Source organism: Eschrichtius robustus, chromosome 1 (genome assembly GCF_028021215.1).
Source record: "Eschrichtius robustus isolate mEscRob2 chromosome 1, mEscRob2.pri, whole genome shotgun sequence".
Classification (NCBI taxonomy): domain Eukaryota; kingdom Metazoa; phylum Chordata; class Mammalia; order Artiodactyla; family Eschrichtiidae; genus Eschrichtius; species Eschrichtius robustus.
In genome coordinates this window covers 13096659-13110985 of record NC_090824.1, presented here as the reverse complement: position 1 = coordinate 13110985, position 14327 = coordinate 13096659, and the positions used below count along the sequence as shown (strand labels likewise).

The 14327-nt window shown below is 39.0% G+C and overlaps 1 protein-coding gene across 1 annotated transcript in view; it reads left to right on the top strand.

Moving 5' to 3' along the window:
- DGLUCY (D-glutamate cyclase) overlaps positions 1–14327 on the top strand; it is a 51450-nt gene that overhangs the window by 29026 nt on the left and 8097 nt on the right. The window contains 1 exon segment of the mRNA XM_068555976.1: positions 13968–14119. Coding sequence (XP_068412077.1) covers positions 13968–14119 — 152 coding nt within the window.

The following is a 14327-nucleotide window of genomic DNA, read 5'->3' as shown; positions in this document are numbered from 1 at the left end:
CACCAGGTGGTGCTAAACAGTGAGAAGAGCTACAGGTAGATGAGAGAGAGTGACAGGCAGGCCACTTTAGATCAGTGCTCTGAAGAGGGGTCATCTCTGCTTTTATCTGTACCTCCTGTGGGGTGGAAGGGAAGAGAGCAATCTGGCAAACTTTTGGAGGATGCAGGAGGCTTCACGCTCTCCTTTCACTTACCTCTGCCCCAGGCTGCCCCGCCCCTCCCTGCAGCTGCCCTTCCCATCAGGAACAACCTTTCCTGTGACTGGGTCCTTCCAGGCCCCACCCTTCCTCCCTTGACTTCGTCACAAGTTTCAGGAATTTTGACCGATGCCTGAGAAAGGCCCTCTCCCTTTTCATCGTCAAAGTCAAAAACAGCCGCGGAGATAAGCAGAAACCTCTGAGGGTACCAGTGCCTGGGTAAGAAAACCTGAACTGTAATTGACAAGTTGCTGGAAGCTTCGTGTGGACAAGTCTGAGAGTTAGAAGCTCCAGGGGGACCTAGTCATAGGGGGCTCCCACCCTTCTGTGAGCTTTACCTTCACAGAATCTACCAGGTCCACACTGAATATTAGAGAAAAATCCCCTCATGCTTTAGGTAAGGGAGGGGAAAGTGAGCCATTTTTGAAATACACCAGAGCACCTGTTCTTCTGAACAAGGCCTGCCCTCAGAAGAAGCTATTTTACCAGAGCCTAGCCTGCTAGGGTTTTAACAGAGCCTGACTTACCTAGGGGAGGGAAAATACCCAAAAGTAGATAACATGCAATAACAGATGGATAATGTAAGCAGAGAAATGGGAATTCTAATAAAGAATCAAAAAGAAATGCTAGAGATAAAACACACTTGTAGCAGAATGAAGAATGCCTTTGACGGGCCCATTAGTATACTAGACACAGCTGAGAAAATCATCTCTGACCTTGATGATATGACAATGGGAACTCCCTAGACTAAAAAGATAAGAGAAAAAAGACTGAAAGGAACAGTAAAGAATATCCCAAGAATTGTGGGATAACTACAGAGCTGTAACCTATTTGTAATGGGAATCCCAGAAGGATGAGAAAGAGAAAAGAAATATTTGAAGCAATATTTGAAGCAATAATGACTGAGAATTTTCTCCCAAATTGATGTCAGACACCAAACAATACATCCAGGAAACTCAGAGAATACCAAGCAGGATAAATGCCAAAAAAACTACACCTAGACATATGTTCAAATTTCAGAAAATCAACAATAAAGAAAGTATCTGGAAAGAAGATGGAGGAAAAAAACTCTTTACCAATAGAGGAGCAAAGATAAGAATTATATCCAACTTCTCCTCAGAAACCACACAAGCAAGAAGAAAGTGGAGTGAAATATTTAAAGTGTTGATAGAGAAAAATCACCAACCTAGAATTATGTATCCTGGAAACTTTTCCTTTATAAGTGAAGGAGAAATAAAGAATTTCTCAGACAAACAAAAATTAGGGGAATTTGTTGCTAGTAAACCTGTCTTATAGGAAATGTTAAAAGAAATTCTAGGTCCCTGATCAGGGACCTAAGATCCCACATGCCTCGAGGCCAAAAAACCAAAACATAAAACAGAAGCAATATTGTAAAAAAACTTAATAAAGACTTTAAAAATGGTCCACATCAAAAAAAATCTTTAAAAAGAAATTCTAGGGACTTCCTTGGTGGCGCAGTGGATAAGACTCCGTGCTCCCAATGCAGGGGGCCTGGGTTCGATCCCTGGTCAGGGAACTAGATCCCACATGCATGCTGCAACTAAGGGTTTGAATGCCACAACTAAGGAGCCCGCCTGCTGCAACTAAGACCTGGCACAACCAAATAAATAAATAAATATTTATTTATTTAATAAATATTTAAAACAACAAAAAAAGAGAAATTCTACAGAGAGAAGGAAAATTATATTGGTCAGAAACTCGATCTACACAAGAAAGGAAGAGCATTGGAGAATGAATAAATGAAGGCAAAATTAAAATTTTTATTTCTCTTATTCGTAATTGATCTAATGGATAACAGTTTGTTCAAAATAATAATGGCAACAGTGTGTTCAATAATATGTGCTTATGTGTATATATGGGCATATATATATATATATATATATATATATATATATATATATATATATATGAAATGAATGACAGCAATGATACAAGTGATGAGAGGGAAGAATTAGGAATATTTTGTTATTATAACATGCTTGAGCTACCTGTGAAGTGCTTATTTGAAAGTGGACCTGGATTCATTGTAAACATATATTGCAAACTCTAGGGCAACCATTAAAAAAAATTTTTTTTTTTAAAGAACTATTATTGATATGCTAAGAAAGGAGAGAAAATAGCATCATATAAAGTGTTCAATTAAAACCATGAAAGTCAGAAAAAATGTGAAAGACAAAATAGGAAAAAGAACAAGGGCAACAAATAGAAAATAGCAACAAGTATGGGAGATAGTAATCCAATCATATCAATAATCACCTTAAACATCAATGGTCTAAATATTCCAATTAAAAGACAGAGATTGTCAGAGTGGATCAAAAAACAAGACACAAATATGGTTGTCTCAAGAAACCCACTTTAGATATAAAGAAATGTATAGATTAACAGTAAAGGTTTGGAGAAAGATATACCATGTTAACACTAGTCAAAAGAAAGTAGGAGTAGCTATATAAATTTCAGACAGAGCAGACTTCAGAACAGTTCAGGAAAGTTACCAGGGTTAAAGGGGGCATTACATACTGATAAAGGGGTAAATACTCCAAGAGGACATAAAAATTCTTAATGTGCATACTCCTAAAGTATCAGGCAAAAACTGATAGAACTGCAAGGAAGAATAGATGAATCCACTATTGTGACTGGAGACTTTAACACAGCTCTATCAGAAATGGACAAATCCAGCAGGCAGAAAATCAGTAAGGGCATAGTTGAACTCAGCAACACCATCAATTAACTGTATATAATGGACATCTTATGGCCTACTTCATCCAACAACAATAGCCTATGCATTCTTCTCAAGCTCACATGGAACATTCACCAAGATAGACTACATTCTGGACCATAAATACCACCTTAACAAATTTTAAAGACTAGAAATCATAACATGTCTGCTATCAGATCACAATGGAATCAAACTAGAAATCAGTAACAGAAAGATAGCTGGAAAAATCCCAGAATACTTGGAGATTAAACAGCACTTCTAAATAACACATGAGTCAAAGAAGAAATCTGAAGAGAAATTTTAAAATATTTTGAACTTGATGAAAATACAATTTATCAAAATTTGTGGGATGCAGTGAAAGAAAGGAAATTTATTATATCAAATGTGTATATTAAAATCAGTAATCTAAGCGTTCACCTTAGGAAACTAGGAAATGAAGAGAAAATTAAATCCAAAGAAGGAAATAAATAATATCAATTAAAGCAGAAATCAATGAAATTGAAAACAGGAGATCAATAGAGAAAATTGACAAAACCAAAAGCTGGTTCTTTGAAAAGATCAACAAAATTGATAAGCCTCCAGCCAGGCTAACTAAGAAAAAAAGAGAGAAGACACAAATTACTAAAAATAAATGAGGACACATCACTACAGATGCCATGGAAATTAAGAGTAATAAAAGAATGCCATGAACAACTCTGTGCCCATAAATTTGATTAAAAATGACATACTTAGGTATAAATCTAACAAAATATGTACAAAATTTAGATGAAGAAACCTGCAGAACTCTGATGAAAGATATCAAAGAAGTAAATAGAAAGATAGTCCATGTTCATGGATTGGAAGACTCAACATTGTTAAGATGTCTGTTCTTCCCAACTTGATCTATAGACACAATGTAATCCAAATCAAAACCCCAGGAAGTTATTTTGTGGATATCAACAAAATGATTCTAAAGTGTATATGGAGAGACAAAAGATCCAGAATAGCCAACACAATTTTGAAGAAGAAAAAGTTGGAGTACTAACACTACCTGACTTCAAGGCTTACTATAAAGCTACAACAATCATGACAGTGTGGTATTGGCAAAAGAATAGACAAATAAATCAACTGAACAGAATAGAGAGCCCAGAAATAGACCCATACAGATAAAGTCAAATTATCTTTAACAAAGGAGCAAAGGTAGTCTTTTCAAAATATAGTGCTGGAACAACTGGACATACTTCACAAAAGGTCATTCAAAATGGATCACAGACCTAAATGTAAAATTCAAAACTGTAAAACTCCTAGAAGATAACATAGGAGAAAACCTAGACCTTAGGTATGGTGATGCCTTTTTAGATAAAACACCAACACATGATCCGAGAAAGAAAAAATTGATAAGCTGGACTTTATTAAAATTAAAAACTTCTGGAGAGTGGCCAAGATGGCAGAGTAGGAAGACCCTGAGCTCACCTCCTCCCACAGATACACCAAAATTACAACTATTTACAGAGCAACTATCAGTGAGAACGACCTGAAGACTAGCAGAAAAGATCTTCTACAACTACGGATATAAAGAAAGAACCACAATGAGATGGGAAGGGAGGTGAAGATGTGGTATAGTCAAGACCTATACCCAAGTAGGCAACCCACAAATGGGAGGATCATTACAATTACAGAGCTTCTCCCCAAGGATCAAGGGGTCTGAGCCCCACCTCGGGATCCCCAGCCTGGGGATCCTGCACTGGGAAGACCCTATGAATGCTTGGCTTTGAAGGACAATGGGGTTTCTTTCGGGAGAGCCAGAGGGCTGTAGGAAACAGAGACTCTGCTCTTAAAGGGAGCACACAAAATACCACACACTCTGAGACCCAGGGCGGAAGCAGCAATTTGAAAGGAGCCTGGATCAGACCCACTTGCTGATCTTGGAGAGCCCCCCCCAAACTATACTACAAAGCTACAGTAATCAAAACAGTATGTTACTGGCACAAAATCAGACACATAGATCAATGGAACAGGATAGAGAGCTCAGAAATGAACCCGCACTTATATGGTCCATTAACCTATGACAGAGGAGGCAAGAATACACAATAGGAAAAAGACAGCCTCTTCAATAAATGGTGTTGGGAAAGCTGGACAGCTACATGCAAAACAATCAAACTGGACTACTTTCTCATACCATATACAAAAATAAACTCAAAATGGATTAAAGACTTAAATGGAAGACTTGAAACCAAAAAATTTCTAGGAGAAAACATAGCCAGTACATTCTTTGACATTAGTTTTAGCAATATATTTTTTGCATCTCTCTCCTCAGGCAAGGGAAACAAAAGCAAAAATAAATAAATAGGACTATATCAAACGAAAAATTTTTTACACAGCAAAGAAAACTGTCAACAAAAGGGCACCTACTGAATGGGAGAAGATATTTGTAAATGATATATTTGATAAGGGGTTAATATCCAAAATATACAAAGAACTCACAAGACTCAACATCAAAAAAAACAAACAAACAGCATGGTTAAAAAATGGGCAGAGGACCAGAACAGACTTTTTTTTTTTAAAAGAAGATATACAGATGGCTAACAGGCACATGAAAAGATGCTCAACATCACTAATCATCAGGGAAATGAAAATCAAAACCACAATGAGATATCACCTCACACCTGTCAGAGTGGCTATTATCAAAAGACAACAAACAACAAGTGTTGGCGAGGATGTGGAGAAAAGGGAACCCCGTACACTGTTGGTGGGAATGTAAATTGGTGCAGCCACTATGAAAACAGTATGGAAAAAAATTAAAAATAGACCTACCATACAATCCAGCAATTCCACTCCTGGGTATTTATCCAAAGAAAATTAAAACACTAATTAGAAAAGATATGTGCACCCCATCATGTTCATTGCAGCATTATTTTCAATAGTCAAGATATGGAAGCAACCTAAATGCCCATCAATAGATGAATGGATAAAGAAGATGTGGTATATATATATAATGGAATATTACTCAGCCATAAAAAAGAATGGAAGCTTTCCATTTGCAACAACACAGATGGACTTAGAGGGGATTATGCTAAGTGAAATAAGTCAAACAGAGAAGGACAAATACTGTATGATTTCACTTATTTGGGGAATCTAAAAAACAAAACAAATGAACACACATAACTGAACAGAAACAGAGTCATAGATACAGAGAACAAATAGGTGATTGCCAGGGGGTTGGGGAGGAAAGAAATAGCTGAGGGAGATTAAGAAGTACAAACTGCCAGTTACAAAATACATGAGTCATGGGTAGGAAATGTACAGTTTGAGGAATATAGTCAATAATTACGTAATATCTTTGTATGGTGACAGATATTAGCCAGACCTACAGTGGTGATCATTTTGAAACGTACAGAAGTACAGAATCACTATGTTGTATACCAGGAACTAACATAGTGTTGTAGGTCAATTACACTTCAAAAACAAACAAACTGACAGAAGAAAAGATCAGATTTGTAGTTACCAGAGAAAAAGAGTGGGGGGAGGGGGAATTGGATAAAAGTGGTCAAAAGGCACAAAGTCCCAGTTATAAGATAAATAAGGACTAGGGATGTAATGTACAACATGATAAGTATAATGAACACTGCTGTATGTTATAAGTGAAGGTTGTTAAGACAGTAAATCCTGAGTTCTCATCATGAGGAAAACTTGTTTTCTGTTTCTTTAATTTTGTATCTATATGAGATGATTTGAGTTGATGGATGCTCACGAAACTTGTGGTAATCATTTCATGATGTTTGTGAGTCAAATCGCTGTGCTTTACACCTTAAACTTATACAATGCTGTATATCAATTATATCTCAATAAAACTGAAAGAAGGAAATGTAAAACTTCTGCTCTGAAGAAGACAATGTCAAGAGAATGAGAAGACGAGGCATAGACTTGAAGAAAACATTTACAAAAGACGTTTGTGATAAAAGACTGTTACCCAAAATATACAAAGAACTCTTAAAACTCACTAATAATAAAATAAACAGCCCAGTTTAAAAATGGGCAAAAGACCTGAACAGACACCTCACCAAAGAAGACGTACAGATGGCAAGTAAGGATATGAAAAGATGTTCAACATCTTATGTCTCAGGTCTCCACCCTGGGTTAGCTTTTCGGCTGGGACACCCAGACAAACCCTACCCCTCAGGCGTGCCGAGCTTGCTTGCTGTCGGCAGGTCTATTATTTACTAGTCCCCTTTATCCTGGGGTTTTGGATCTCAGTGGAAGGGAGCCTCTGGGGAATCTCTTTGGAAGTCCTCAGATTTCCTCAAGTTTATCTGCCACCCAGAATGTAGATTCTCTGTATAATTGAACAAATCTCAAGGGCTTGGCCAACTGCATCACTGATGTGATTTTAGCAGCAGGTGAAGTTCCCCAAAGAGAAAAGTTGATCCCAGTTGGCAGTGGGGAGAGAGAGGCTGTTATCTGGAATGAGAGTTTCAGATGAAAATCTGTGGTTTGGGGCTGAGAGAGATGGAAAGGGGCCCATGCAATTAGGGTTGGGAGCTGCTGGGGCCTGAAAGCAGAGAAGTTTGTCTGCTCCTTCAGCTCAGCAAAGACAAGAAAGATCAAGGGCTTTGGAATCAGTAAGGAGATGGCAGCTCTTATTTCCAAGCTTCGCTGGCCTCACGCAGAAAGTGAGTCTCTCTGAGGATTAGACGAAGCCTTTTCAAAGTCATCCAGGCTGGCCCTGGGCTGGGTAGTCACGGCAGATTGGCTGTTCTTCTTCCAGGAGGGGCAGTCAAGAGGGGGCAGTAGGCAGGTAGTGGATCTCCCAAGGAGAGTGAATTAGGAGGCACAGAAGCCCTGCTGACTCCATCCTTGGTTCTTGACACCAGGGCTGGTCAGCAACGTGTCAGGCCCAGCCATAGTCAGACAGGTATGATGGAAGTGAGAAGAGAAAAAACCCACGACAGGGTCCACAAGCAAATGGTGCCTTGGCCCTAAAGGTGTATTCTTCTGTGCTATTTGGTGCCTATAGAGATCAAAGTTTGCAGCAGGACATCACAGGGGGCCTCCCAGAACAGGCTCCTGAATATGGGCTCAAGTCTAGTCCCTTTTCCTGGTCTTGGGGATCCTCTCAGCCTCATCTCCCTGATCTCCACTATGTATCCCATGATCTAGCCATGCATGATCTAGCCATGCTTGAATACAGCATACCTTTCACTTTTTTAATTGAAAAGATGATGTAACAATACTATAGACATTCTCAAAAGGTGGTAGTGAAGGGTGACGGAGGACAAAAATACTATCATCTCATCACAGCACAATCAGCATTTTTTTGTTTTGCATGTTGGCTTCTAATTCTTATACTCAATACAAACCCACTTTTGGCTTCTGACTGACCTAGGAGTGATCTTTAAGCACAAGAAGAAGTGATGCAACACAGCATGATGGAGCTGTTACCTAACCCCTCTGATGGTGGGCTTCCATGCAGCGTGAGGGATTCAGGTTAGCCATAAGGGAGAGTTCTGGAATGGCTTCCTAGGGTTATAGCTTGAATGTTCTTCTCTTCTGGTCACTAACAGTGCATAACCCAGATGGTTTAGAGCAATGGTTCTCAGACTTTAACTTGAATCAGAATCACCTGGAGAGCTTATTAAAACTCAGTTTGCTCCCCTATTCCCTTGCTGAGTTTCGATTAAGTAGGTCTAGGCTGGGACCCAAGAATTTGTGTTTCTAACAAGTTCCCAGGTACTACAGGTGCCACTGGTCTTGGGACCATTCTTTGAGTTCTGCTGCTTAGAGGCAGGGTGATGAACCTGTTGGGGAGCAAAATTTGTGACCCCAAAATCTGTCTCCTTGGCATGAGGATTAACTTAGGATGATCTTTAAAAAATTTTTATTGGAGTATAGTTGATTTACAATGTTGTGTTAGTTTCAGGTGTACAGAGGATGATGATTTTTAAAAAACAGAAGACTCGGGAAGTTTTTTTTAGCTCCCCCTTAACTGCATAAAGAATTTAGTTAAAGGGCCTGTTCCCAGAATAGAGCTATAACGAGAGTTATCTGCAGAGAATACGGGCTAGGTGTAGTGGGGGCCTTTATTGCTTTTCTAAAGTTAGATTAACAGGAGAAATATTTAATGGAGCTAGTTCCTTGGACCCAGAGACTTGTTTTGAAAACTGGCAGAGTACTCTTGATTTGTTGATCCTTTTCCTCCCAAAGATGGTTATTGTTTTTCTTTACCTCTCTATTGTGTTGTTTGTCATAAGAAGGAAATTCCATAGGGTAGGACGCAGGCATAGGTCCTTTAAGCTTGTCCAGGCTGGCCCCACAGACTGGTGAGTTTGCTAGTCTCACCAGACCACTGTCTATTTAGGCAAACTACGCGCACGGTGAGTTAATATGCATGAGATAAGAGCTACTGCTAAGGAATGTCTTGGAAGTCACAGCTGCACCACAGGTGGGCAAGGGTTGAGGATTTAAGGGCCCTCAGGGCGCTCACCACCTCAAGTAGGCACTCGTGAAAGGGTAAGTCGGTCATGGAATGGGTTAGATCAATACTAGGTCACCCACCAACCTCAAGAAAATTTCGGTGTCACGAGGTACACTGTAAAATACCTCACAATCCTCAGCCCCACAGTACATCCCTCTTAGGTATTAGTTTGGCTCCAAGAAACCCAAGACTTAGCTTAAAGCTGTTAATGTACATATAAGAAAAAAAAAAAAACTGGATGAGTTTTTTCCTTCCATCTTATTATACATCCTGAAGAGCTTGGTTTGCTGACCAATGAGAAAACTCTCTCTGGTCTCTGCCATCAGAAGGGTACACATACTGGTATGCATTCTGCAGTCAGATACACTGGGATTCTGAGCAGCTGTAGCCAACTGGTCAGAAGCCCAGGTAACAACCCAGGCTTCTGACTGGCGTCTCTTTGTGTGGCCACACCAGCTCTCAGGGGAGTTTGTCATAAAGGGTCCAGTCTATAAGGGGCCTTCATTGTTCAACCTTTGTTGCTTTATTAGTGATGCAACAAAAGTCTCCGCTTTCTTAGACTATTTTGGGGAGTGAAATTTCTGGATCTTGTTAGGGCTGTGTCCTTTACATTCTTGAGGGATGCCTCTTTCATCCACGGTTAAGGCATAAAAAGACTTATTGGTTTGTGTTGCTATTAAGATACTATTCGTCAATAGCAGGTGATGGATCCTTTGAATCGGAAAAACTTCTAAATTGGTAAATTTTTTAGAGAACTCTCATTGTAAACAGCTGTTTTATTGGCACCTGTGGAAAGACCAAATTAAAAGGTGGAAACAAAAAAATATAATGGCTAACCCTAAGAACTCCCTTAATTAAAAAACAAAACAAAACAAAAAAGATTTGGGAAACCTTATCAAATTTGGTGTCTCAGCTTCCCCTCATGGGTCTTACAGATGCTAATAAAAGCATTCGGTTAATTAACAAGAGAATGGGAAGAAACCAAGGGGAAAGTCAAGGTACTCTTCCCAAAAAGGTAGAACTTGTTAAAGGGTTATTAAGAAGGTAAATAAAGCAAATATTGAAAGTTGCAGAATAGAGAGGAATCAGAAAGAGAAGGCTCACGGGACTTGTCCCAGCAGGATGGAAATCTTCAGATGGCTATTAAGAAATGGGATAAGTAAAATGGACATTGATGGGATTAAAATAAAGGTTTTTTAATACAGCACTATCTAAGATTAGGTGGGCCAAAGGGACGCCCTTTGATCCCCAGAACATTAAAGGGCCCCAAACAAGTCCACTCTACTTACTCCAGTTTGGAGAAATTTTTTAAACTGGAAGGCAAAAATTACAATGAGAAACCTAACCAACAATCACTTGGGGCAAGAATTAGGTCGATTAATTGAGTTAAAGATTGACAAAAGGACCTGGGTCCCTTGGCTCAACCCCTCATGGCAGACCCAAAGCCTTTTTACACAAGAGTGGGGAGATGGCAGGGGGATGGAGAGAAGTTTCTGGAACTCCTTGATGCCAGAAACTTACAAGCTGTGGTACCAAAACCCATTAGTGGAACCCTGACTTGGGCTACAACAAGATTGAGAAAAGTAAAAAGTACAAGAGTTGATAAGATTATAAAAGTCGGAATGTTTGAGTGGGTGTTATATGAAGAGGTTAAACAACGTTGCTGGAATGCTTTATGGGAATGGATGTTATGTCTGGCCAGGAACACTTCTACCCAGTATTGTAAGACTGAGACTTATTGATGGGGTCCTAATGGAGGCTATGGTCAAAGGTATAAGAGTTGATGAAATTGAGGTGAGAGCTTGTAAGAAAATTGCAGTGTTTGAATGGGCTTTATGTAAGGTGGTTATGTCTCTTTTGCCTGATTGTATTGTCAGGGTAGACATTGCGTCTCCCTGGGGAATGTTTCCACTGCTTGGTATTGTAAGACAGGGCACATAAATCCACCCTTTGGGCAATGTTAATTAGACATGCTAATGAGAGTCAGTAGGGTTGCATGAGCCCACACAATGTGAGATGAAAACTGGGGGGGGGGCTGATACTGGGGCCTGATAGGAGCAATGGTGGAGGCTTTTTGCCCCTCGGGTGAATTGGTCTGGGGTTGACTTGAGCACTCATAAAGAGGGCCTTTATTGGATACCTTGTGCAGACTTTTTGAAGGCATGATGCATTGATCTCTGAAGTTCTAAAACATAGAAATCTTTTGATTTCCATTTGAATTGGAAATCTTCTCCCTGATATAAAGAAACAAATTAAAGAAAATATAGTTGGATGAGCAGATCAGCCTTTTGATATCATTTAGGCAGTAGCCCAGGTCTTTGTGGAATTGAAAGCAACTGTCTTTGTCTTGTAAATCTCTACAAAATCAGAAATGTAAGCACAGCCCACAGTCACCTGAGACTGAGCCTGGGGAATCAATCAGTAGAACCTGGCGGGGGGGAAAAAAGGGAAAAAGCCCTTTTCAAAAGTACTAACTGGACTTCCCTGGTGGTACAGTGGTTAAGAATCCGCATGCCAGTTCAGGGGACACGGGTTCGAGCCCTGGTCCGGGAAGATCCCACATGCCGCGGAGCAACTAAGCCTGTGCGCCAAAACTACTGAGCCCGTGAGCCACAACTACTGAGCCCCCGCGCCAGAACTACTGAAGCCCGCGCGCTCTAGGGCCCATGCTCCACAACAAGAGAAGCCACCACAATGAGAAGCCTGTGCACCACGATGAAGAGTAGCCTCTGCTTGCCTCAACTAGAGAAAGCCCGCTCACCTCAACTAGAGAAAGCCCGAGCGTAACAACGAAGACCCAACGCAGCCAAAAAAAAAAAAATTACTAACTGCTGGAAGTGCTCCCTTACCCAAAATCTAATTCACAGCTTCTTTAATTAATATTATTTGTCAAGGACAAATACAAATCTTAAAAGTCTTTTCCACGTATAGTAAAAAGCCTTTGCCATCTGAGTGGATAAACTTAACGTACTGCAACGGATGTTTATGAACTAGTGAGTTTTATATTGTTATACCTGATTCATGACTAAAGTCTTAAAATGAAAGCTATGAGGTCTCTGGTTGTGTCTGTCTGTATATCTATGCATGTATGTTATAGATAGGGTATTTTTCTACCTTCTGATGGTATTGCCGAAAGTAACTTGTAGAAGAACTCTAATTGGCTTAAAAGTAAGCACCTTTGAATTAAATAGTTCTAAATATAACAGACTAACCCAAATATTTTTCGAGTTCACATGATCTAAGATTAACCTTCAGTAAATAAAAGCAAATTTAAAGTTACTGCTTTAATTAAAATAGGCATGTCTTTAGAGTTATCAGTATTAAATATAAAACTTTTATTCTACCTGGGTTTACTAGTCAAATAAGTTCATGTTATGTCTGTTACGAAGTTTATCAGCAAGAAGAATAGCTTGGGATGATAGTTGACTTTAATGTCTCATGAAGTTTTCATGAGTACTCTAAACATAATTGTTGGGAACAAATGATTTAGATAAATATTGATATAAATGGGATAAGACTTAAAAATAACTTTGAAAATCTTTTGGTAATTTAAAACTTTAGAGTTTTTCTAAGTTAAGTTAAATGATGGGAATTCATTGAATGTCTAGATCATTTCCAAATAACATAAAATACTGAAATATTAATTGCTAAACAAGTCTAAGTTTACCTACTTTTGTCTTCTCATTACAAAAAAAAAAACTTAAAGATGTTTGGGTCTGTTATACATTATACATTATGAAATGTATTTTAAAAATACTGGTATAACAAACAGTTCACAATTGCTTACTTCTTAGTTTTCACTAGAAATTAAGTTTTCTAAGGGTTAAGAATTCTAATTAATATACCATAAAACTACTAAAATAAATAAGGAAAACATCTTCATATGTAAGGAAAATTTTTAAAAGGTATAAGGAATGGGAATGCATTTTGTTAAGGGAAAATAAAGTAAAAAGTTAAAAAAAGAGGAAAAGTGTAGGACAAAGTTTGAATGTGAAAAAAAAAAGGATTTGTAGAAGGTTTATGGAAAAGGAACTCTGAGAAAAGAGTTTTGTGTGTGGTCAGGATTGGCAAAGATTAGAGTATATTCAATTGAGTGAATGAATTTTAATATTAAAAGTAAGCTGATACAAAATTAGAATCTTGTTTTCTCTCTGTGTTAAGACGACAAAAGTCTGCTCTTGATAATTTATAAAATGTTTTTCTTTACCTTTGATTAGTCTGCCTATAAAGAAGGGATTTTATGTTTTATCAAAATAATTTCCTATGTTGTTTTTATTAGGTCTTTGATTACTGGTTTGGTCCCAAACCAATGCCCCCAAAATCCTTTTTTTCTTTAGCTGAAGATGGTATTTAAGGTGAGGGCTTCAGCCATTTTGGTGAGTTTCTCTGTTCTCCTGGGTTTCTCCTGTGTATACATGTTATTAAACTTTTGTTTGACTTTCTCCTGTTAATCTGTCTCACGTCAATTTAATTGTTAGACCAGCCAGAAGAACCTAGAAGAGTAGAGGAAAATTTCTTCCTCCCAGGCAAATGACATGACTTTTGCGATCCTATGATGGAATCTTTTTTTGTTGTTGTTCCAGGCGTTTCTAACTGGGGAGGTTATGCCTTGGCCTGTGCGCTGTACATCCTGAACTCATGTGAGGTCCACAGACGTTATCCGAGGAAGGCAATTGGGCCCTTCAGAGCACCTGGAGAACAGAACTGGACTCAGGCCCTCCCATCCATCACTAAGGTAACATAGGCCAGCAGGCAACTCTCATGGATGCAACTTTTTCCCCGGATGAGGGGTAGATGCGATATTTCAATCCATAAGCCAGGGGCCAGCACCACTGCTGCGCATCAAAAGCCAGAGGCAGAGCCTGCCTTGAAACAAAGGTCTCCCATCAGGCAACCACTGGACTGGACTTTGACCTACTAGTGACTCTAAATCATTATGAAAG